Source organism: Globicephala melas, chromosome 14 (assembly GCF_963455315.2).
Source record: "Globicephala melas chromosome 14, mGloMel1.2, whole genome shotgun sequence".
Taxonomy (NCBI): domain Eukaryota; kingdom Metazoa; phylum Chordata; class Mammalia; order Artiodactyla; family Delphinidae; genus Globicephala; species Globicephala melas.
Genome location: NC_083327.1, coordinates 68,768,566 through 68,794,934, shown reverse-complemented (window position 1 = coordinate 68,794,934; position 26,369 = coordinate 68,768,566). Strand labels below are relative to the sequence as shown.

Here is a 26,369-nt window from a genome sequence, read left to right as displayed (position 1 = left end):
CAAATAAATTGCATGTTTCTAGACAAATGCTTGCCAGGGTATGATATCACATGTATCTACTCATTTGGTCAATGTGAAGAACCTCCTGTGTATTGTGTATTCTTCCAGCTAACAATTTAAACAAAACTTCTGAGCAGTTTATAATAATATCCCTTTTATTGTATTTCTCACCTATGCTTTTTTCTTTCTTTATTGTTTTTATTTTTATTGTTTTATTCTAATAATTGTCTTATTTTTTTCTAATTTTAGTACCAGTCCTTTTCTATCAGGAGGTCTTCTGCTTCTCTTAGGATTTGGGGCAAAGACATGCTAAGTTTTCCTACTTGTGTTTCCTTCTGAAATTGGATTGATAACCTGGGGAGGAGGGGCTGACATTCTTGATCTTTGTTTTAAAAGAAGGCCTCGTAAAAAGGCTGCTTCCTTCCCATTCCACTGAGGCAGTGGACATCATGGCCAAGGAAATGGACGTTAGTATTCTGGCCCACGTCCTCTGCTTTGCCTCCCTCTAAGTTTACAAGGTGAAACCTGATGACTTCTCCCCTTAGCTACACCCTTTGTCCTGTGACTCCACAGTCTGTCTCACAAAAGAGGTGGAATCTACTCCCCATTCCTAGCCTTATAACTTGCTTTGACCAACAGAATTCAGTAGAAGTGATGATGCACCAGTTCTCAGCAAAGCCCATCTGCAGTCCCACAAGTCTGTCATTGCACAAAAACACACCCAGTTAGTTGGGTTGCTAGTGGATGAAAGAACCCCGCCTAGGTGCCACAGTCATCTGAGTCTAGCCATCCCAACAGCCGGTCAACTCCAGACATGTGAGCAAGTCCAGCTGGGATCAGAAGAGTCCTGCCCAGATCAGCTGAACCTCACACCCCATGACCTACATAAATGATTACGAGGTTTTATGGCTGCTGTGTCACATTATAGTGGCAATAAATAATACTACAGGTAGTGAATGTAATGTGATTGTGATTGGCTCCTGGCCTCCATCAAAGTCTCACTCTTGTTACTTAATTAACCTCACAAAAACACAAGCTGGTATCATATGTCAATGAACTGTGGGGAGCCTACTTACAGTGTTAGGTGGCGTGGTATTAGTGGTTTCAACAAATTCTCGAGTGAATTAAGAAAGGCCCCTGAAAAAGTTGGTCTACTGAAACAGTTGAATGGTGGCGTTCCAGAGGGGTGGGGGAATATCCAAAAGCAAACTACATTCTTTAAATATATATATATATATACATTCTCAATGATAAAAGTAACAAGCTGAAGGCTTACGCTTAGTATAAAAACAAAACTTTTTCATTTGTTCTCAGCTCCATTTTCAACTACCTACTCAACAGGTTTGCTGGAAACCAACAACTGCTTCTTTAGGAATGCGTAATGTGGATATTACTTTGAGGTAGACAGGATGTTTTAAATGTATGTTTATTGAAATGGGTGGATTTTAAAAAAAATTTTATTTATTTACTTTGGCTGCATTGGGCCTTCGTTGCTGCGCGGGGGTCCTTCTCAAGTTGAGGCCAGAGGGGGTTACTCTTCGTTGCGGTGCACGGGCTTCTCATTGTGGTGGCTTCTTTTGCTGTGCAGCACGGGCTCTAGGCCCGCGGGCTTCAGTAGTCGTGGCGCACAAGCTCAGTAGTTGTGGCTCACGGGCTCTAGAGCACAGGTTTAATAGTTGCAGCGCACAGGTTTAGTTGCTCCGCGGCATGTGGGATCCTTCCGGACCAGGGCTCGAACCCAAGTCCCCTGCATTGGCAGGCGATTCTTAACCACTGCACCACCAGGGAAGCCCGATCGATTTTCTTTAACAAATTATATGTTTGGGGTTTTTTCTGTTTCCCAGATAGCTTTGACTTTTAGAATCAAGTAACATGATTCTCAATGCTATTTCCCCTGGGGTAGCTTCCGAAATGCACTAAATCTCCTACCAGAGTGGTAAAATCCAGTGCATATACAAAAAGTGCATTATTTAAGAGCATGAGGCTAAAAGTGGATTTGGAAGGGTAAGCAACTAAATACCAGTAGCACCTAAGCTATTAAAACAAAAGCTCAGACAGTCCTTGCGGAGAGTCACCGCGGTTTCCTGCTTCAACAGTGCTGGGACGGAAGCAGCGCTCACCCGCCGCTCCGGCCGCCCCAAGGTCCCCGCCGTCTCTCCTCGGCCGCCCGCCATGACGACCGTGTCCCCCTCCCAGGTGCGCCAGCACTACCACCAGGGCTCGGAGGCCGCCATCAGCCGCCAGATCGACCTGGAGCTCTACGCCTCCTGCGTCCACCTGTCCGTGTCACACTATTTGGACCACGATGACGTGGCTTTGAAGAACTTTGCCAAATACTTTCTTCACCAATCTCGTGAGGAGAGGGAACATGCTGAGAAACTGATGAGGCTGCGGAACCAACGGGGTGGCCAAATCTTCCTTCGGGATATCAAGAAGCCAGACCGTGATGACTGGGAGAATGGGCTGAATGCAATGGAATGTGTGCTACACTTGGAAAAAAGTGTGAATCCGTCACTACTGGAACTGCACAAACTGGCCACTGACAAAAATGACCCCTATTTGTGTAACTTCATTGAGACTCATTACCTGAATGAGCAGGTGAAATCCACTAAAGAATTGGGTGGCCATGTAAACCAACTTGCGCAGGATGGGGGCCCCCGAATCTGGCATGGCAGAGTAACTCTTTGACAAGCACACCCTGGGAAACAGTGATACTGAGAGCTAAGCCTTAGGCTGGCTTCCCGTAGCCACAGGGATGACTTCCCTGCATCAAGGCAGTGCACGCGTGTTTGGGTTACCTTTACCTTTTCTATACGTTGTACCAAAATATCTACAAGTTCTTTCCTTAGTACCATTCCTTCAAATAAAGTAATTTGGTACCCCCCCAAAAAATGAAAAACAAAAGCTCAGTAGGTTTCATGTACATGTTTTTAACATCCAACATTATTTATTCCCTATCAATAAGCCTTCTATCTGTAAAGGAAATTGAGAATTATATATATAAGAGGCAAGAGAGGAACACAGAGAAAGAGAGAGACAGTGAGAGTAAGACAGAGAATGTATTAGTGTGTATGAGAGAAACTTCAGGAACACATGTAGATTTATCAGGATATAGGCTCTCCTTATATTTTATTTTCATAAATGTACATTTGAAGTTCAGAGTCTACCAGTGAACACCGCTGAAGAATATCAAAGTCATCTTGTGTTAAAATTACTTTTATTCAGGATGAAAAATACAGATATAACCAGATTAGATGATAGTCTATGATTAGTTCTTTACCACATATTTCAAAAGAACTACATACTTATTTCCCCTTGTTGTTACTGCAATATATTTCTTTATATTTATTATTCCTTAGAAGGCTACAATGTAGTGTTTTATGTAGCTTTTCCTTAATAGCAGATAGAGAACATGTTGCACACAATTACAGGCAGAAAAAAATTAATACGTAACTTTTCAAAGTAAGGACAAGGAAGACACCAAATCTACAACTTGTAGTTCAGAGTTCAGGGAATTTTTTTCTTTAAATAGGTGCTTTTACTGGGTATGATGTGGTCTGATAAAAGCTTTAGATTTTCCACACTGCAGTAGCATAAAGCTATTTCCAACACGATGGATGAAGACGGATCTGAGGTAGAAAGGTGGTCATGGCTCTCCTCTTATATAAAACAATTTTCTTCTTCTCAAAATATCTCTGCTGCAAATAGACACCCTTGCCCCCCAACCCACCCAACCTATTCTAAAAGAGTAGGAATTTCTAACTTTAAGCCTCCTTCTGGCCAGATCCCAGTTAAAGAGAACTCAAAGTTAAAATGTCCTGATGTTTTAAAAGCATATATGCTCGAATCAAAACACATTATTTTCACTTTTTTTGGTTTCTCTACATTTGGTAAATCACATAACATGTTTAAACTGAATCAAATACATGTTAAATCGGAAGCCGAACCAAATACCCAACTGAACGCACTCAAAGGTATAAGCCAGGGTGCCAGCACCTAAGCATTAATTTCATTCTTCTATAGATGCAGTGATGTAGGCTTTTGATGAACATTGTTCCCAAATGTATTAATCAAATGAAGGGTAATTAAATGGCTGTTCATTCACTCAAAAGGTTAAAGTGAGACATTCATTAAACTTGTGTCTGCTTTCAGAAGGAAAATAACCGGGGGCTTCAAGAGTCATAGAGGGTTTGAGTACACATAAACAACCGTAAAACTTTCTTCAAAGGGAACCAAAGACAGCCATGTGTTTTGGTATCACAATTAGGTAAATGTCTGCTGTGTACTGAATGATGAAAACCAAGACCTGGGAACTAGGAAAAGTGGGACCAAGTTTTGTTTCTGCGTCAAAATGAAAATATGCTTAAATGGGCAACCTTTGGTAAAACGATCTTTGAGATTATTATAATCCTGTCATATAGATTGGAACATGAAATAAATAAAGAAATCAAGACCAACTGATACAGAGCAGGGAAATAAAATGCAGGAAAAAAAATCCCAATAGAAATGCCATTTAGGCCCACAGGATTTTTATTGTGGTCATCCAAGTGATTGCTAAAGAAATAAGTGTACGACGTCAAATAAAGTTAAACAGTATACACAGAGCTGTAGTCTAATCCATAATCATATAATATTTGATTGAAATATATGAACTTATTAATTTGGCCATATCATGGAAACAAATAAAGAAAATCTATTTGGTCATGTGGTTGATGAATTATAAATAACCAAAACATAATGGTAAAAGAGTCAAAGAAACAAATGAAGTTATTGTACAAGGTTAATATGAAGGAATGTAAAAATGTAAAATTGTCTTCTAATTCTTATGCAATTTTTATGGTTATTAAAAAGAAGGTGTCATATTAGAAAGCTCCCACCCACTTTCCCAATACTGTATACAGTATACAAATCAGTGACAAGTGTATTACCACTTCCAAATACCACTCTGTTCATTAATTTACAGTTGCATAGAAAGGGAAGAAGAAAACAATAATATACGATTATTATAAAAACAAAATATCCTTTTCTCTTTGGATAGTCAGTGTTTTACTCCTTCAGTAGAACACACAGTCAGCGCTCAACAGCATGATTCAAAGAGCCATGGAGCTTCTGATTAAATGGAACTTGAAATTGGCATTTGCTGAAAAGGGCAATACTGTAAGTTAAGAAATGTTGGTTGGCTAGATGAATACTTCACATTGCCTGTGGGAAGGGAAAACAGCACTGTCAGAACAACATTTACAGAAAACATTACAGGTAGCAGAGATGTCAACTCTTAAAAAAAAAATTAAAGTGCTTTTTTTCAGAACTAGACAAGCCCTAGTTTGCTTTGTTCAATGGGGACTCTTTACTCCCATGTGACTTTTGTTCCTGGGATGAGGTCCTTTGCTCTCATCCTGAAGTTACTTAGTCTGCTTTTTTATCCACTCAGCTGACATAGGGGAAGTCTGGAAGACTTTTATTTTGCCCAGGCTGGAAACCAAGTTAAAATTGAGAAGACTTGTCTTTGTTTTTGCAGGAAGGTACCAATGTTCAGTGAATTAGGCTGGTGTAAGCACCCTGTCTCTCCCTGAGGGTCTGTGGGAGGTCTCCTGCAGAGGCGGTACCCTTGACAATTCTAACTGGTCTCAGTCCCCAGCTGGGGACCAGACAACAAGAACTCAAGACAGGAATTACAGTCCAAGGGTGTGCAGTGGTTCCAGTTAAAGGCTCAGGGCCAACGTACACAGGCAAGGGAGGAGAGAAATCCAGGCCACACTCAGGGTAGTGGCATCAACCTTTCGAAGAGAAGTCAAACAGTTTGGTCCATCATCCTTAAAACCCAGGTCCTCAAATTCTTCTCTGAATGCATCTTTCACTTGCATGCTCTAATGGATATCTGGATCTGCCCTGAAGACACAGCTTCAACCCAGGACTGTTTTTCATCCCTCACACTCCTCAGATACTGGATAGGTCCATACTGTGTTCTCCACAGCACTTTCTCCCTCTCCTCCCTAAAAATACCCAGCTTTGACTCTCTTGTCATCAGACTATACCACCCACTATGCAGTCATCTTCTGGTCCCTTGGTTCACGTCCCCTTACCTCTTGAAGAAAAAATGGCTCACTGTCCACTCACTATTTTTAAATGTTCATGATTTCAGTGCTCACATAGATGATGCTTCCAAAATTCTGGCCTCTTAGTTCCTTGAGCTCCTCTCCTCTGAGAATCCGTCCTCACCCTTCTCAGCCACTCATTCAAAGTTGCAAATCTGGACCATCACCAATACCTGTGTCCCCTCCAACATTTCAATTTCAATCATCCCACTTTCTGACAACCCACCTGTACCTTTCCAGCTGACTTCCACTAGGACCCCAACTTCACCCATCCTTTGGTGCTACAACCCATTGATATTTGGTCTCCCATACCTAACGCATCCTCACTTCTCTTCCTACCAAACTCAGGTGCTTGTTCAATCGTTATCGTCAACCCTTTGCCTCTTCCCTTGAACTGCTGTACTCTCTTGGCCAAACCACAACTTCAACTTTGGTTAAATGCAATACTTGGCCTACTCTGGTACTGTGCTCATGAACTTGAATGTTGCTGAAGGGCCACACATAGCCCTGCAGACAGGCCTCAGGTTAAATTCATGAGTGGTGGCCATTAATGCTGCCTGGCAGTCAGTCTATTTCTCTATCCATGTGCTCTCCTGAGCTCCAAGCAGCGACTACACATCCTCCAGTCTCTCCTCACACCTCTGATGCTTCCTCGCCGTCCGCACTCTCTGCTGAAGCCCCTGCTTCTGACTCACTAAGACAACAGAAGCAGTCAGAAGGCTTTTACTCTCTGGGATGAGGTTCTTCCTTCTCAACGAGCTCTCACACCGCATCCAGTAATCTACTTCATATCCCTTTGTTGTCCCTCCAGTTACTGAAGATGAACCACCTGTGCTTCTCCTTAAGCTCTCAGCCCCTCTTGCCATTAAGGCGGTAACACAATCAGAGGGTTCACTGTTTCGAAAAGATTCATAAACAAGTTCATGAGAGAAAGTGTTCTCCAAAGATTTACTGTGGTCTTGGGACACCTTGTTTCTATGAGCACCTGGTAAAGAACATACTGACAGGCACACGGCTATAGCTGCCAACAGTTCTCAGCAGAATTTTAAATGAAAAATCAAAACCGTTTCCCCTCAAAGTAACAAAACCACCTTTGTGTACCGCTCCAGTCATTGCTTTTAAGTCTGTGATAGCTACCTTAAGTAGATACCTGGGAGAACAATGTCAGTCAAACCTACCCAGGGTAACTTCATATAGTACACATGAGGCCTTTAAAAAGCTGTTTGAATGCAAAAGGTCAAGCACTTGGCATTTTGGGCATTTGGAAGGACTGGCTTGGGAGGGGTCCCCCTCCCTGGACTGACAAACTGTTGTATTCAATCAACGAACATGTCAAGCAAGTTTACTTATTTACATGGGGAATAAAGTAGCACTAAAATCGATGGTAGCTAATCACTTACTCTAGGTTATCATCTCTAACACCTAAACCAATCAACCCATTAACTCTTACCTGTGGCCTGCCGGGGAGATTTGCTGAAAGAGAAAACAAAAGTAATCAACTGAAGTTGGTACTGTGGTTCCCCCTCTCAGGCATGCAAAAGTGTGGACTGTACCATTCCCAGCTGTTAAGTGGATGTTAATAAGAAAAGAAGAACAGGTTTGGGGATTTTTTTTTTTCTTTTTTTGCCTAGATGCTTTAACAGGGCTAGTTTCCCTAGTTAGCTTCTCATATCTCATGTGCTGTAAGATACAAAAATTCCACCCAAATATGCAAAAGATATGCCAGCTCTCTCAAATAAGTACACACTAAAGCATTCAGTGAGTAATTAGTTTTGCAAAAGAAATCTTAAAATTTCCTGCTGAAATCACGCCACATATTTAGTTTATGTATTAGAACAGAGCAAATTCTGTACGTTCTACTGAACAGTACAGGTTCTGACCAAGAGGTCACTGGGGAAATGAAGGCGCGCAAGTCTTTAGTTTCCGCCACCCTTACCCCAAAGGCTAGGAAGATGGTGGCGATGTGTTTGCAGGAAAGGTCTGGCCTAGTCCTCAGCACTCAGATGTCTTCTAGGAACTTGGGCTAATTGTGCCTTCCATGCGCTCAGTTAAGAGCATCAGAGAACTTAGAATATGGTGTCTAATTTGCCTTTGCATCTGAGCAGCTCAATTCCTTCTCGGTTACAGAGGCCATGGGACAGTGTAGCTGATCCGGTGGGACCTGGGAGGGCAGGCACTAGCGAGTCTCTTCTTTAACACCTCTGCTTTTTCATCTCTCCCTTTTACTGTGCCATCTCAAAATTACTGGACTGGTACTCAACCCTGGGGGACAGAGGGAGCTCCACCCCCGGTGATGGTAACATCTTTTCTGGGTCAAATAAGAATTGTCCCTAATCAAACAGCATGTCACTCCTTTCATCTCTCATTTTTCTTTGCTGAGGGAAAAAAAAGACATCTGTGACCACATACTGGGTGCTCTTTGAGAAAGAAAGCAAGAAGGGCAACTTTCTTATGATGCCTGGAGGGAAAGTGTGAGCCCCAGCAGTATTGGGGGGAATGATCAGGTTAAAAAAGCCTAGTCCTACCAGGTATGTAAATTATATCAGGAGAAAAAGAGTGGATCTCCTTACACATATGGGAACTACACCTGTATGGGAACCACACCATCCTGTGGGGAAGCTTAGTGGCATTAGCATGAAGTACGCCATAGGCAGAGATACGCGTCTCTTCTAAGTAACGAATACCCAAATCCAAACAGAAATCAAATCCATTTTGCTCCAAATCAACATTTTAACCCTACAGTCTTATAAATCATACTGAAAAAAATCATACAAGTATATTTTTTAAAGAAATCAGGAAAACATTGCATTGTAGTAGGTCTTCAGATTTTGATGAATATCAGTCAAGCTCAATAAATATAGACAGAAGGAGACCTTCAAGATGGCGGAGGAGTAAGACGTGGAGATCACCTTCCTCCACACAAATACATCAGAAATACCTCTACATGTGGAACAGCTCCTAGAGAACACCTACTGAATGCTGGCAGAAGACCTCACACTTCCCAAAAGGCTTTTTTCTTTTGCCCTACTCTCCACGCACCTGGGTAAGGCAAAAGAGAAGAGATAAAACAAAGACAAAAGAATAGGGACAGGACCTGCACCGCTGGGAGGGAGCTGTGAAGGAGGAAAAGTTTCAACACACTAGGAAGCCCCTTCACTGGCAGAGAACGGGGTGGGAAGCTTCAGAGCCATGGAGGAGAGCACAGCAACAGGGGTACGGAGGGCAAAGTGGAGAGATTCCCGCACAGAGGATCAGTGCCAACCAGCACTCACCAGCCCGAGAGGCTTGTCTGCTCACCCGCCGGGGTGTGCGGGGGCTGGGAGCTGAGGCTCGGGCTTTGGAGGTCGGATCTCCCGGAGAGGACTGGGGTTGGCTGTGTGAACACAGCTTGAAGGGGGCTAGGGCGCCACAGCCAGCCGGGAGGGAGTCCGGGGAAAAGTCTGGAGCTGCCAAAGAGGCAAGAGACCTTCGTTTCAGGGTGTGCGAGGAGAGGGGATTCCTTCCCAGTGTGCCCACAGAAGACAGAGCACTGCCTAAGTGAGCTCCAGAGACGGGTGCGAGCCACGGCTATCAGCTCGGAACACAGAGACGGGCATGAACGGCTAATGCTGCTGCCGCTGCCACCAAGAATCCTGTGTGCAAGCACAGGTCACTATCCACACCTCCCCTCCCGGAAGCCGGTGCAGCCCACCACTGCCAGGGTCCTGTGATCCAAGGACAACTTCCCCGGGAGGACACACGGCGCGCCTCAGGCTGGTGCAACGTCACACTGGCCTCTGCTGCTGCAGGCTCGCCCTGCATTCCAGTTATGACTATCATACCCCCCCTCACCCCACCCCCCCGCCCCGGCCTGAGTATGGAAGAGAGCCCTAATCAGCTGCTGCTTTAACCCCCTCCTGTCTGGGCAGGTAACAGACTCCTGAGGGCAGTCTACACACAGAGGCGGGGCCAAAAGCAAAGCTGAACCCTAGGAGCTGTGGGAACAAGAAAAGAAAGGAAAATTTCTCTGTGCAGTCTCAGGAGCAGCTGATTAAATCCTCACAGTCAACTTGATGTACCCTGCAACTGTGGAATACCTGAAGAGACAACAAGTGTTCCCAAAATTGAGGCGGTGGACTTTGGGAGCAACTATAGACTTGGGGTTGGTTTTCTGTGTCTGATTTGATGTTTATCTTAGTTTAGTATTTACTGCTTATTATCATTGGTGGATTTGATTATTGGTTTGGTTGCTCTCTTCCTTTTATATATATATATATATATATAAAATATATATATTTTTTCCTTTTTCTCTTTTTGTGAGTGTGTATGTCTATGCTTCTTTGTGTGATTTTCTCTGTATAGGTTTGCTTTTACCATTTGTCCTGGGGTTCTGTCTGTTGGTTTTTTTATTTTTGTTTCTGCTTTTCTCTCTTCCTTTTCTTCTGAGCCGTGTGGCTGACAGGGTCATGGTGCTCCGGCCGGGTGTCAGGCCTGAGCCTCCGAGATGGGAGGGCCGAGGCCAGGACACTGGACTACCAGAAACCTCCCAGCCGTACTTAAGAGATCTCCCAGAGATCTTCGTCTCAACCCAGTTCCACCTAACGGCCAGCATGCTCCAGTGCAGCACACCCCATGCCAAATGACTAGCAAGACAGGAACACAACCCCATCCATTAGCAGAGAGGCTGCCTAAAGTCATACTAAGTTCGCAGACACTCCAAAACACACCACCAGACACGGCCCTGCCCACCAGAAGGACAAGATACAGCCCCACCTACCAGAATACAGGCACCAGTCCCTGCCACCAGGAGGCCTACACAAGCCACTGAAACAACTGCACCCACTGGGGGCAGACACCAAAAAAACCCGGGAACTACGAACCTGCAGCCTGCAAAAAGGAGACCCCAAACACAGTAAGTTAAAAAAAATGAGAAGACAGAGAAATATGCAGCAGATGAAAGAGCAAGGTAAAAACCCACCAGACCAAACAAATGAAGAGGAAATAGGCAGTCTACCTGAAAAAGAATGCAGAGTAATGATAGTAAAGATGTTTCAAAGTCTCGGAAATAGAATGGAGAAAATACAAGAAATGTTTAACAAGGACCTAGAAGAACTAAAGAGCAAACAAACAATGATGAACAACACAATAAATGAAATTAAAAATATTCTAGAAGGAATCAATAGCAGAATAACTGAGGCAGGAGAACAGACAAGTGACCTGGAATATAAAATAGTGGAAATGACTACCACAGAGCAGAATAAAGAAAAAAGAATGAAAAGAATTGAGGACACTCTCAGAGACCTCTGGGACAGCATTAAATTCATCAACATTCGAATTATAGGGGTCCCAGGAGAAGAAGAGAAAAAGAAGAGTCTGAGAAAATATGTGAAGAGATTATAGTTGAAAACTTCTATAACATGGGAAAGGAGATAGTTAATAAAGTCCAGGAAGCACAGAGAGTCCCATACATTATTTACAGGATAAATCTAAGTAGAAACACTCCAAGACACATATTAATCAAACTATCAAAAATTAAATACAAAGAAAAAATATTAAAAGCAGCAAGGGAAAAACAACAAATAACATACAAAGGAATCCCCATTAGGTTAGCAGCTGATCTTTCAGCAGAAACTCTGCAAGCCAGAAGGGACTGGCAGGACATATTTAAAGTGATGAAAGGGAAAAACCTACAACCAAAATTACTCTACCCAGTAAGGATCTCATCTAGATTTGACAGAGAAATTAAAACCTTTACAGACAAGCAAAAGGTAAGAGAATTCAGCACCACCAAACCAGCTTTACAACAAATGCTAAAGGAACTTCTCTAGGCAGGAAACACAAGAGAAGGAAAAGACCTACAATAACAAACCCAAAACAATTAATAAAATGGTAATAGGAATGTACATATGGTTAATTACCTTAAAAGTAAATGGATTAAATGCTCCAACCAAAAGACACAGACTGGCTGAAGGGATACAAAGACAAGACCCATACATATGCTGTCTACAAGAGACCCACTTCAGACCTAGGGACATATACAGACACAAAGTGAGGGGATGGAAAAAGATATTCCATGCAAATGGAAATCAAAAGAAAGCTGGATTAGCAATACTCCTATCAGAAAAAATAGACTTTAAAATAAAGACTATTAGAAGAGACAAAGAATGACACTACATAATGATCAAGGGATCAATCCAAGAAGAAGATATAACAATTGTAATTATTTATGCACCCAACATAGGAGTACCTCAATATATAAGACAAATGCTAACAGCTATAAAAGGGGAAATCAATGGTAACACAATCATAGTAGGGGGCTTTTACACCCCACTTTCACCAATGCACAGATCATCCAAAAAGAAAATAAATAAGGAAACACAAGCTTTAAAAGACACATTAGACCAGACAGACTTAATTGATATTTATAGAACATTCCATCCAAAAATAACAGAATACACTTTCTTCTCAAGTGCTCATGGAACATTCTCCAGGATAGATCATATCTTGGGTCACAAATCAAGCCTCGGTAAGTTTAAGAAAACTGAAATCATATCAAGTATCTTTTCCAACCACAATGCTATGAGACTAGATATCAATTACAGGAAAAAAAATGTAAAAAATACAAACACATGGAGGCTAAACAATATGCTACTAAATGACCAAGAGATCACTGAAGAAATCAAAGACAAAATCAAAAAACACCTAGAAACAAATGACAGTGAAAACACGATGACCCAAAACCTATGGGATGCAGCAAAAACAGTTCTAAGAGGGAAGTTTACTGCCATACAATCCTACCTCAAGAAACAAGAAACATCTCAAATAAACAACCTAACCTTGTACCTAAAGCAATTAGAGAAAGAAAAACAAAGGAACCTCCAAGGTTAGCAGAACCATAAAGATCAGATCAAAAATAAATGAAACTGAAAGAGAAATTGAGGAAGCAATCCCACTTACCATAGCAACAAAAAGAATAAAATACCTAGGAGTAAAGCTTCCTAAGGAGACAAAAGACCTGTATGCAGAAGACTATAAGACACTGATGAAAGAAATTAAAGATGACACAAACAGATGGAGAGATATAACATGTCCTTGAATTGGAAGAATCAACATTGTGAAAATAACTATACTACCCAAAGCAATCTACAGATTCAATGCAATCCCTATCAAATTATCAAAGGCATTTTTTACAGAACTAGAATGAAAAATTTTACAATTTGTATGGAAACGCAAAGACCCTGAATAGCCAAAGCAACCTTGAGAAAGAAAAATGGAGTTGGAGGAATCAGGATCCCAGACTTCAGACTATACTACAAAGCTACAGTAATCAAGACAATATGGTACTGGCACAAAAACAGAAATATAGATCAATGGAACAGGATAGAAAGCCCAGAGATAAACCCATGCACATATGGTCACCTTATCTTTGACAAAGGAGGCAAGAATATACAATGGAGAAAAGGCAGCCTCTTCAATAAGTTGTGCTGGGAAACTGGACAGCTACATGTAAAAGAACGAAATTAGGGGCTTCCCTGGTGGTGCTGTGGTTGAGAGTGAACCTGCTGATGCAAGTAACACGGGTTCGTGCCCCAGTCCGGGAAGATCCCACATGCCGCGGAGCGGCTGGGCCCGTGAGCCATGGCTGCTGAGCCTGTGCGTCCGGAGCCTGTGCTCCGCAACAGGAGAGGCCACAACAGTGAGAGGCCCACGTATCGCAAAAAAAAAAAAAAAAAAAAAGAACGAAATTAGAACATTTCTTAATACCATACACAAAAATAAACTCAAAATGCATTAAAGACCTAAATGTAAGGCCAGACACTATAAAACTCTTAGAGGAAAACATAGGCAGAACACTCTATGACATAAATCACAGCACTATCCTTTTTGACCCACCTCCCAGAGGAATGGAAAAAAAACCAAAAATAAACAAATGGGACCTAATGAAGTTTAAACGCTTTTGCACACCAAAGGAAACCATAAACAAGACAAAAAGACAACCCTCAGAATGGGAGAAAATATTTGCAAATGAAGAAACTGACAAAGCATTAATCTCCAAAACATACAAACAGCTCATGCAGCTCAATATCAAAAAAACAATGGGCAAAAAAACAATCTGCCAATCCAAAAATGGGCAGAAGACCTAAATAGACATTTCTCCAAAGAAGACATACAGATGGCCAAGAGGCACATGAAAAGTTGTTCAACATCACTAATTGTTAGAGAAATGCAAATCAAAACTACCATGAGGTATCACCTCACACCAGTTAGAATGGGCATCATCAGAAAATCTACAAACAACAAATCCTGGAGAGGGTGTGGAGAAAAGGGAACCTCTTGCACTGTTGGTGGGAATGTAAATTGATACAGCCACTATGGAGAACAGTATGGAGGTTCCTTAAAAAACTAAAACTAGAGCTACCACATGACCCAGCAATCCCACTACTGGGTATATACTGTGCGAAAACCATAATTCAAAAAGAGTCATGTACCACAATGTTCATTGCAGCACTATTTACAATAGCCAGGACATGGAAGCAGCCTAAGTGTCCGTCGACAGTTGAATAGATAAAGAAGACGTGGCACATATATATAATGGAATATTACACAGCCATAAAAAGAAAGGAAATTGAGTTATTTGTGGTGAGGTGGATGGACCTAGAGTCTGTCATACAGAGTGAAGTAAGTCAGAAAGAGAAAAACAAATATTGTATATTAACGCATATATGTAGAATCTAAAAAAAATAAATAAATGGTTATGAAGAACCTAGGTGCAGGACAGGAATAAAGATGCAGACGTAGAGAATGGACTTGAGGACACAGGGTGGGAGAAGGGTAAGCTGGGACGAAGTGAGAGAGTGGCATGGACATATATACACTACCAAACGTAAAATAGATAGCTAGTGGGAAGCAGCCACATAGCACAGGGAGATAAGCTTGGTGCTTTGTGACCAGCTAGAGGGGTGGGATAGGGAGGGTGAGAGGGAGGGAGAGACAAGAGGGAGGGGATATGGGGATATATGTATACATATAGCTTATTCACTTTGTTATACAGCAGAAACTAACACAACATGGTAAAGCAATTATACTCCAAAAAAGATGTTAAAAATAAATAAAAATTAAAAAAATAAAAACCATTAAGCACTATAAAAAAAACCCATAGCTAGTGGGAAGCAGCTGCATAGCACAGGGAGATCAGCTCGGTGCTTTGTGACCACCTCAAGGGGTGGCATAGGGAGGTTGGGAGGGAGGCACAAGAGGAAGTGAATATGGGGATATATGTATACATATAGCTGATTCACTTTGTTATACAGCAGAAACTAACACAACATGGTAAAGCAATTATACTCTAATGAAGATGTTATAAATAAATAAATAAATATAGGCAATTCACAGTGAAAGTATGCTTGTAGATAAAAAAAGTGAAAAAGCATTTATTGGTCTATTAGTAAAAAAAAATATTCAGCTTACTACTAGTATCATATATATTTGGATGATACAAATGAAAAAAACCAACAAAAGATTTTACACTAAAAAAATTAGTTACAGCAGTCAGTGGAAATTTTAGAATGTTGGATATAGGCAACAGAATTAAATTCCCTTCATTAACTCCTTGCCAGGAAGAGACGGAAATGCTTGCCTCTCTGCTCTGAAATTCAATGTAAATATTTAAAAGAAAAATTTAAAAGGCCATAATTCAAGGATGCTATCAGGACCAAGTGGGATATTAATCCAAGACAGAGGAATTCTAAAGTGTTATGTGCAACAATATACAGACACAGTAAGAAAGAAAAAGTCATGTTTAAGTAGGCAATTCATGCAATTAGGATTTAAGAATACAATTTCATTTTAATTCCTAGACTTCCAGGAGTGGAAATTCACTTGTGACCATGCTAATTTTTAATTCACAAAGGATCAAAAGTCAAGGTTAACATGCAGATCTCAATTCATTGTATGCTGGTGACAAGCAATTTTAAAGTTCTTGTTAGTTACAGGGGCTCAAGGGATTGGTTTGCCATTAGGAGGATGCCAATCTGATTTGCTTTCAAAAAATCCTCCAAGGGTGGTCAGTAAGTTTCAGGAATGCGAAGCCTTATTAAAATATTTGCTAGCTTGAGCAACTTAAAAGGGGCAACAAAGCTAAGGAATCCTACAGAATCTTCTAAGTACTATCTGGGGGAAACTTCAACAACTAAACCTTCCTTCCCAGTGGGAATATGTAATCATTCATTCATTCACTCATTCCATTCAGAAATGTATTGAGCACCAAATCTATGGCAGGTGCTTATTTCTATTCTGCATCCATTGTCTTAAAGAGTTTAATAACTTTAGGCAGAACTTTAAAAATATATATCAATTTTACCAATAAATCAGTTACACCTTTATTTTTCTGGAAAGCTGTCCCTATCTTGGAGATTTTTATATTATCAAAGCAAAGTACAATATATAAATACCAAGAAGAGCAATCTAAACCCAAATTAATAGAAGAACCTCGGAAACAAAAAATAATAAGACCTAAATTTAAAAGGATTTATAAAATAATACTATCGTCATTTCCTATATGGGATGTACTTGAACTCTTCAAAATAACATATGACTAGTAATACTCATCCACAGAAAACTACAAATATTACAAATATTTGTGAATGTGCAAACTTTGACTGTAAGAATACAGAGCCACATCCTGTTAAGGAATCTTGGGTTTCTGCAACTCACCCTCACAATAGAGAATTGCACAGGTGAGAAGGCACCAATGCAAAGTGGGAGTTTAACCTGTCATGTGGATCCCATTGAAGATATATACTGTTCTCAGGAACCCATAATAACAATTAATGGCTAATAAGATACCAACCAATGGGAATTTTACACTTGCCTTTACGGGAAGCCAAAAAATGAAATGAATGCACCCCTCTCTTAAGATTTATTTTTGCCCTATAGTTATGTTACTATTTATTTTTAATTATATTCTCTTGTAAAATATGACATAGATCAGCCTTATACAATATCTCCATATAAGAATATACTGTGAAAAAGATTTAAGAGTAACTGCTTAAAAAAAATTAAACTTTTAAAACATATCATGAATTCTTGTATAAAAATTTTAATATGGAAATTATACATTTTATATCCACTAGAAAGAATATATTTAAATATATTTCCCATGCTAGCTCTCACTGCCAATTGACTTTTAACTTGAAAATATCCATTATGATAGTTGAATAAAAACTTCTAAACAGGTTTGACTTACAGAATTTGTTCTTAACTAATTATTAACGTATTTGGATTTAAGCTGAACTAAAAAGTAATTTAATTTTGAAACTCTGGCTTATAAAGACTATGATGAGGTTTCATGTAGCCATTAAGTAAAATATAATGTGGAACCAACATCTCTATTAAATTTAACCTTGAATTATAATTAATACAAAGATTTAATCTGTTCACCTATTATGGCTGTTATAGAGCCTAGCAAATAAGTAACAATCTGATAGCATATGGGCTTCACCTGACCCTCTGAAGCTTCTGTGATACTCTACAGGGCCAAAAACCTCTGCATGTGTGTGTGTGTGTGTGTCTGTGTGTGTGTGTGTGTGTGTGTGTGTGTATGTGTGTGTGTGTATGCACATGCCTTTTGGGGGGGGAGCACGAAGATTGATATATGGTACATAGGATTCTGCAAACTTTGAGAAATGAAATTACAAATAATAACCTGGGAAATTATATGCTCCCAAGTATAAATATATTTATGGACTTGTGGAAACTGCCATATGTCCTTTAGGCAATTACTTCTGAAAATTCAGAGGAGATTATATTTCAAATAGCTGTTTCCACTTCCCACTAAGGCTGGCATTTTGTAAACTGTAGAGAGGTATAAATTGAAGCATACTTTTTAAACGAAGTCAATATATCATGTTTACCTACACTCCTGATAATGTCTTTTCCCTCATTTAAAATGATATTTTCTGAGAGGATGGAAAAGGGTGCGATGAGAAGCTGTTTTATATATATATATATATATATATATATACACTACCTATACAGGATATATGATATATAACAGTATATGTATATACTAAAATCTTAGTCTAATAGCTGACTAGATTTAATCACCCTGAAAATTATAAATGTATTTATAAATAATCATATTTATTTAAAAGATTATTTAAAATATAATTGTAGCACTATATACTATGTATATACAGTAAACTGTTTGAAACAGCAGAAATGTTTTCTGTGAGAGCTCGGCAGAAACTGCAAGGCGGCAAGGTACTGAAAACAAAATGTTTGGGAAAAAAATCAATAAATAGCAATCATTATATAATTTCCTCTGGGATTTGAACTGTTTTTATTTGGTTATTTTCTGGCTCTTAGTTTTCATATGGAAAATTCACAGGGTCATAATCTGTGATGCCTTAAATAGTTTGGCCTTTATACAGTGACTATTTTATTCCATGAGAAAAGAACTCCAAAACCAAAAAAAACCCCAAACCAAAACAAAAAAAAAAAGGAAAATTTGAAAATAATCCCTTTCTACACCTGAATTTGATGACATCAGAAGACAAGGTCTGAAGAGAAGAGAGGGAATTACATTAGAAAAAGCCATTTTCAGACCTTGCTTGGTATGTCACTAAAAGCTCTCTTTTGAAGTAATACATATTTCTTACTATAGCCTGCATTGAAGAGGATAATTTCTCCTTAAAGAGAGGCTTGTTTTATTTGCCTCATGTTATCACTCAGAAGGAAGACCAAAGAATCCCAAAGAGCAGTTCTCACTGGCCCTGCACCCAGGGATGTGATGGTATCTAGGCTGGGTTTCATTTGCTTTGCCGACATACGGAATGTTTGATTTGTCTTCAAATAATTTACAGTCTTGTTTCTAATATTGGTTTTTGTTATCTTACCAAAGAAGACAAAGGGCCCCACTCAGGAAAAAAGAAATGGAAGGAAAAAGCGTAGCAGTCGCGTTATGATCTTTCATACTCACAGCAGCAAGATGGAAATGTACTGTTGATCTGCTCCATAACCTCTGTGAGGTCTGTGCTGGTGTCATGAGGTGGGGCCAGCAGGTCCTCTGCCGCTGTGACAGCAGATAGAAAGAACAAGAGACACTCTGAAATTAATGTCTGGTCTTCCACCAAAACACAACTTCAGGGAGAAAATACTAGCACTGCCTCTAAATATCAAGGTGAAAATAGTTCTCCTTATAAAGGATAATTTTAGGGGAAAATTCCAAAACATTTTTGTATTTTTTTGTGGTAACAGAATTTTACATAATTAAAACTTATTAGATGTTTCTAAAGGAAGAATCCACATGTCAGGGGAAAATTCACGAGTGACAAATAATAGTCATATTATTGCAATTTATTAGTCAGAATTCCATTATTGGGCATTACAAGTAGTTTTTCATATGAGAAAGATATTCCATTAATTTCTTTTTCCTTCCTTCCTTTTGGAGACGTCAGCATAGGCTAGCTTACACTGCCACAAAACTACAGGTAGTTTTTTTTTTTGGCCATGCTGCGGGGCATGTGGGATCTTAGTTCCCCGACCAGGGATTGAACCCATGCCCGCTGCAGTGGAAGTGCAGAGTCCTAACCACTGGACCGCCAGGGAACTCCCACTAGAGGTATTTTATAAGATACTTTTTACTTTGATGTTTTTTAGTCTGTAATCGATAGCAAAATAGTCCTCTTATTTAAAAATTAAAATAATATTAATATTTTAGGTTTTCTACAGATTAATGCAGCAAAAGATAAACAAATTAATTTGCTTAAAGTATGTGGTCCTCAGTAGAATTTTAGAACTTAATTTCATCAGTAACAAAGTCATTTCACTATGCCTGGTTGACAGGGCCCTTCCTAGCAGCAGTGACAGGTCCCCATTGTGACCAGTGACAGGCTGGGTGGGACTCCAGCCTCAGATGGGGGTGGGAGGGGCGGAAATGTCTGTAGGAGCTAGGATGGAGAAAGCAGAACGCTGAGTCTCCAGCCCTAGGCAAAGAAAACTGTGTTTGGTGTAATATTCTTTAGTATTTTATTCTGAATGTGTACAAGTATGAAATTTTAGAGATGGGAAATTTACTGAAAAAAAGAATTGTTCCTAAGGCAAAGAAAAAAAATAAATTGTGCTCATCCCAAAAGGAAAGAGCTCCTTTTCATCTTTCATCAGAATTCAGTCCACTACTACACCTTATATAAACAAGCGCATTATAGTTCACTATTCTAAAATGTTTGCTTTTTTGGTATAGTTAAAATGGCTTTGTACTCAGCTGAGACCACAGAGGATACAAATTCCTTTATGCCCTAAGGCACCCATGTATGAGAATGTTATTTAAAATGAAAAGCAAACAAATGGCAAAGCCCAGAGTAGACCAGGGGAGGGAGTAGCCAAGTCTTGGGGACACGGACCTGCTTGATGGAACTGTGGGCCGGGGTCCGGATCCAGCGAGTAGTTCAGTGCGGATTGCTGAGGTGAAGCCCAGGGGGAGACGCCATTGATTTGGGAATCAGATTCAGGCTGGAATCACATTCAGAGGTTAGAACGGAGGAAAGATTCAAATAACGATTAAAGAAAACATTTCTGTTTCTAACTTCCCCTCCCCAATGACAGATAATTAAATCACATAACATTCTTCACCCTCAGTCATTTTCAAATACATTTCAGCATCAGTTGGTGGGCTCACCAGTATCCACCTGAGGACCAAGTGGTCCTTCCCTTTTGATTTGGGCACCTTGAAGAACTCACTTGGTTATATGGCAAGATTTACCTATCACTGTCAGTGTCATTCCTCAATTGTTCCATTATTTTTATGTCAACCAAGTGAATTTGGAAACATGTTTCATTCATCTTTTAAAAAATTAACACTGTTTCTCACACAGTAAATTTATCTAATTTCAAAATTAGCTCATTTTTTATTCAATCAACATTTAACAGCAATATTGGAGAGTGGTGAAGAGCACGATTTTGGATTTAGCTGCTTGGATACAAACTCAGTCACTCAGAGTAATTCTGAGGAAATTTTTTTTTCTTTTTTTTTTTTGTGGCTGCACTGCACTGTGGCATGTGGGATCTTTGTTCCCCAACTAGGGATAGAACCCACACCCCAAGCAGTGGAAGCATGGAGTCTTCCCCACCAGGGAAGTCCCTCTGAGGAAATTTTATAATTGTCTGCTTTTTATTTATAAAAATTGGATTTTTTATTTATAAACTAGTGGTAAGAGTGCCTGTGTCAAGAGGGTTTTGTGAAGGAGGTGATCAATTAGTATTTCTAAAGCGATTAGAACAGAATCTGACACCTAATAAATACTTCACAAAGGCAGAAAGTTTGAAATTGACAAGTACATGGTCAAACTAGAAAAGTGTGATCCACTGTAAAGGGAATGCAGAAGTTACAATGTTTTTGTTTTGTTTTTTTAAAATATATTTTTAATAAATTTATTTATTCATTTATTTATGGCTGCATAGGGTCTTCATCGTTGGGTCTTCATTGCTGTGTGCGGGCTCTCTCTAGTTGTGGTGAGCAGGGGCTACTCTTCGCTGCGGTGCGTGGGCTTCTCATTGCAGTGGCTTCTCTTGTTTCAGAGCTCAGGCTCTAGGCACGTGGGCTTCAGTACTTGCGGCACACGGGCTCAGTAGTTGTGGCTTGCGGGCTCTAGAGCACAAGCTCAGTAGTTGTGGCACACAGGCTTAGTTGCTCCGTGGCATGTGGGATCTTCCTGGACCAGGGCTCAAACCCATGTCCCCTGCATTGGCAGGCAGATTCTCAACCACTGAGCCACCAGGGAAGTCCCAGTTACAGGGTTTTTGATGCTGATTTTTCCATTACATCTATATAAGCTGAAGTCTGGTAGTTTCGCTAGTTTTTACTATCAGAGTTGAATTTTCCATCAACTTCTGGCATTCATGCTAAGTCATTAAGAAGGGATGAAAGCTCCACAGTCTGGAATATGCAGAGCCATTTAGATATCCGATTTCTCGAAAAGCATTACTGTGCAATTCTGAAGGCTCATGAGCCATTAGGCAGCTCTGTCTAACAGGAGGAAGCTAGTAGGGGGAGGTGAAGGTGAGCAGAAGAGCCTTCGGCTCTCTTAAGAGCATCAACAGACTACAGCAAACAAAGCTTTCAAGCACAGCTTCCTTCCACAACAATTCTACCTATGCAGTAAGTCCTTAATACTCACACTTCATATTCTAAAAGAGTTCCAGAGAAAAGTCATCCCTTACCCAGGCACCATTCAGAAACATCAATTCACATTACTAAAAATGTAGCTTTTCCAATGTACAGGAGTGGCACCAAGATAAGCTTCAAACATCTCAAAGTACTTAGAGAAAACCAGCCAGGCCTTGGGGAAGGTCTAATGATGCACAATTCCAAAGTAAACCTTCCCCCAAGCAGTCTCACAAAAAGTCTGGAACAGTGACAGACATTCAGAAAGTATAAGGGGTATTCTGTGGCCCACTGTGCAGGTAATGCAAAAATTACACTGTTTTGAATGATTCTGACATGTTAAAAGATACTGATAGCAACTGTGAAAAGATGGTTTTCTAAAACTTGAGAAAATCACTGGAGAGAGAATTGTTTCTGCCTTTGACTCAATAAATCATTTCTGGAGAAAGTCATTCCTATTCACTGTGTAGGGGCCCCATACTGCATAGGCCAGAGAAAGAGGCAAAAGATGACATGAATTCTCATGTCAGGGATTCTTCAAGAGAGAAAAGTTCCAGGTCCATTTGCTGGGATTCTATACAACAGACACCTGCTGCAAAGATATCTTCACTACCAGTTCTGTGACATGATGCCTATGCTTTAACTGCTAGATGTAATCAGGTACTTAATTCTCTATAGTGTGTTGTGTCTTTATAGATGATACTGCCTTATATATAATACTATTTTGTTATGGTCTCTAACAAGATTGAAGGCAAAAAGGCAGAAGCTGTATCTGATGCTTCTTTTATATCCCAAAGAACAGTGTTTTTCAAAATTGCAGGCTATTACCCGTTGATGAGTTATAAAACCAGCACTAAGAAAGAAAGACAGAAGAAAAATAAGAGGGAGGGAGGGAGGGAGGAAGGAAGGAAGGGAAGAAGGAAAGAAGGAAGGAAAAAAATAGCAAGTAAGAGCATTTTTTAGTAACAGCAATTAGCATTCTGTATTCATCATACATGCATGCATTCATCATAATGCAAGTTGTATTTTTTATTGTCAAGAAAGTCTGCAAACAACCGCCATAAAACGCGTTATGGCGGGAAATAGTGGCTATGTTAGGAAATAAAAACTGCAAATTAATAAACATGTTACCTAATTTCTTGACAATAGCTCATTGGAAGGAGGTTTTACCATGAAGAGTTCCTTTCCCTTAATGCCCACAGATGTTTCTTTCCCAAATGTAATTTATGCAGATATATGTTATAGGATCTTTTGCCTTAAACTATTCAGAGCTGAGACAGATTTCAGTGTTAAAGAAGAACGGGCAATTCCATCTTAAGCTGGGAAAACGCATTTTTTAGTGCCAGTGAGCCCTTAATGCTTATGTTTGAAGAGGGATTTCTAAGCCAGTCTAAATCCACTATGGAGAGGAGAAACCGGAAGTGAACCTCTCTACCAACTCTGGGACTGAGTCCCGTGGGACATGGGACTGGGGCAGATGGGGTGGGGACAGGTGACATCAAGTTCCGCACACTCTACCTGCTCTAGCAGCTGCCGAAGTCGGTGGAGCTGAGACTCCAGCTGCTTGTTGTGATTTTCCAAAATTTGCATCCTAGCCTCCAGCCGACCTTTATGCTGCCTGAGGAGTTTTGCTTCTGCTATAAGTTCTGAATCCTCCGACGTGTGATGAGGAGACACAACAGAGTCTGGAGGGGAGCCAACAGGGAGGCCCCTTCTCAAGTGTTGCTCCTTCAGCTGCTCGTATTCCACTTGCAGATTTCTAGTGCAGAGAAGGGAAAATTGGCATTAGTATTGTGTGCCTCACCTTCTCACCAAAATCGTCTATGAGCTCGTGCCCGTGCTACTTACTTCCTCATAGGTAAAAACACGTACAACCATGATATAAGCAAGCATGAATAAAACTGTGCTTTTAAATAAACAGGTGCTCTAACAGACACCATCCCTGAACCCTGAAATGCAGCTGCAATCTGCAGCCAGCTGCCCAGTGTGTTAATGTCCTCTTAAAAGTTTGCCTCCACTGTACTTCCTCGACAATAGTCCTGAAAAAAGAATGGGTAAGGGTCATGTTGAAGTGAACATGAAAGAATTCCCCATCAGAAGTTTTCCCAGGGTGACACATCTTCTCCTCCTAGGTCTAGCACACCTTTGTTCTTCCTCAAGGTCAGCAATGATCCGCTCCAGTTCTCCGCGTTCTTCCCTCTCTACCGACTTCAGGATCTGAGCGGGACTCTGGGGCTGGCTCACAGGGGACTCCCCTCCGAGCGTCTGGCAGTACTGCTGGATGAGGGCATGCTCGTCCTCCCTATGGAGACAAAGGAGACACACACAAAGGCTCACAGCTGGACATGGATGTCTCTGGAGGTAAAGGAAGGAGAAACGACGATGGTCAGGATGGCTACTGACCCATGGCTGCCTTAAAGCTCAGTGTCCCAATGACCTCATTTTAAAACTCTGGGAAGATATTTTACCTAATAGTGTATGTACACTATACACACACACCAACATTCCATGCTTTGCCTTTGGTCTAACATGTATATCTCACAAACCGTAGAAGAGATATTTTACTCAGCAGAGGATATAAAGTGCAACACTTAAATAGTTAATGTAAAAGACTTTACAGGGAAAATCAATAACTGAATGCCAAAAGAGTAGGTTAAAAGACTGCTAATTAAAAATAAACTGTTATAGACTGTTTCCCCTCCCCGAAATTACGTTGAAACCTAATCCCCAGTGTAAAGGTGTGTGGCGGTAGGGTCTTTGGGAGGTGATTAGGTCATGAGGGTGGGGCCTCTAAGATTAGGATTAGTATCCTTATGAAAGAGACCCCAGAGAACTCCCTTCCTGCTTCTGCCATGTGAGGGAACTACAAAATGACAGCTATGAACCAGGAAGGGGGTCCTCATCAGGTACTAAGTCCGCTGGCTCCTTGATCTTGGACTTCCCCGTCTCCAGAACTATGAGAAAAAAATGTTAGTCATTTATAAGCCACCCAGTTTGTAGTCTTTTGCTGTAGCAGTCCCAATCAATTAGTTGATTTCACTGTCTTTAGCATGTGGTTAAAAGCAATTTTATAATGCTTTGTAACCCAAAGCGTGGGAGAAGCAAATCCCTATATTCTTTCATTTAAATAACTTAGCATAAATTATAATTGTAGATATTTATAAAATAGCTACAGATATCTTCTTTGATATTATCAGCATGTCACTTCTAGGATCGATCATTCTGCATTAAACAAGGAACTCCATTTAACTGACTTGGGTTCTCCCACTTTTCTAACTACTTGTCTAATGAACTAGACATATTAATAATGTGGTCAAATCTAATGATTGACAGAAACAGAAGTATAACAAAGTAGACAAAGTTGATATGTTTATGTGAAGGAAATGCTTATCAGCAAGACTGGAATCCTTCCCTTCTTTTACCAGAGATCCAGTCAGATCTCCTTGTAAATGTGCGAATGACAGACTTCCTGGCGAATACTAGCAGGAGAGTCCTGCTATAGAATACCTTTGGCAGATTGTACCTGATCTGTTTTGATGGCTTTTGGTAAACAAATCCTGGAATCTATGGATTTATAGGATAGGGCTTCAGAAAAACATCTTGCAAGTTATGTAGCTATCAGAGTATAAAATGGAGCTATTCCATGACTGAACCAGCTCCCTACTGTGTAAGTGATGTGACTGCAAATATCCCTTAAAGACGTCATCTGTTACCCTGCGGTCAGAGCACATCCTAACGCAGCCAGAAGTAACCTGGTGAGTGGCACGGGCAGTCCTGGACCTTTTGCTTATGAGTACTGCTTGATACTAGGTGAGATCTTTGATTCTGTGAGTCTAATTTGAAAATCCAACCCTGTGTTATCACACTTTACTCTGATAAAGAAGGGACATGAAATTGCATCTGAGGTAGTGAGTTCTTAGAAAAGGTATCTCCTGAGCACTGAGATCAGAGCGATATAAAGAAGGAACTGAAAATAATGACTGTTAGGCCTGCAAAACAGCCAAAGCACAGGTTCAGATGAGTCACTTGCTGATTTACTTTGCTTCCTTTATCAGTAAACCTCTCTAATGTCACCACCTTTCTACTATCAAATGAATGAAAAAGGAGTGGGGGGCTTCCCTGGTGGCGCAGTG

General features: G+C 40.4%; 1 protein-coding gene and 1 pseudogene across 4 annotated transcripts in view; one reads left to right on the top strand and one right to left on the bottom strand.

Moving 5' to 3' along the window:
- The first annotated feature begins 2,172 nt into the window (after positions 1–2,172).
- On the top strand, positions 2,173–2,761 carry LOC115851362 (ferritin heavy chain pseudogene; annotated as a pseudogene).
- A 439-nt stretch (positions 2,762–3,200) lies between these two features.
- The window catches only part of UTRN (utrophin), a 490,808-nt gene continuing 467,639 nt past the window's right edge, over positions 3,201–26,369 (bottom strand). For all 4 annotated transcript variants that reach the window (XM_060283969.2, XM_060283970.2, XM_060283971.2 and 1 more), the window contains 6 exons: positions 24,380–24,538; positions 23,755–23,995; positions 20,477–20,585; positions 19,054–19,146; positions 7,546–7,568; positions 3,201–5,202 (listed from right to left, as the gene is read on the bottom strand). In XM_060283969.2, coding sequence (XP_060139952.1) covers positions 5,194–5,202; positions 7,546–7,568; positions 19,054–19,146; positions 20,477–20,585; positions 23,755–23,995; positions 24,380–24,538 — 634 coding nt within the window. In that variant the 3' untranslated portion in view covers positions 3,201–5,193. The remainder of the gene's footprint in view (positions 5,203–7,545; positions 7,569–19,053; positions 19,147–20,476; positions 20,586–23,754; positions 23,996–24,379; positions 24,539–26,369) is intronic.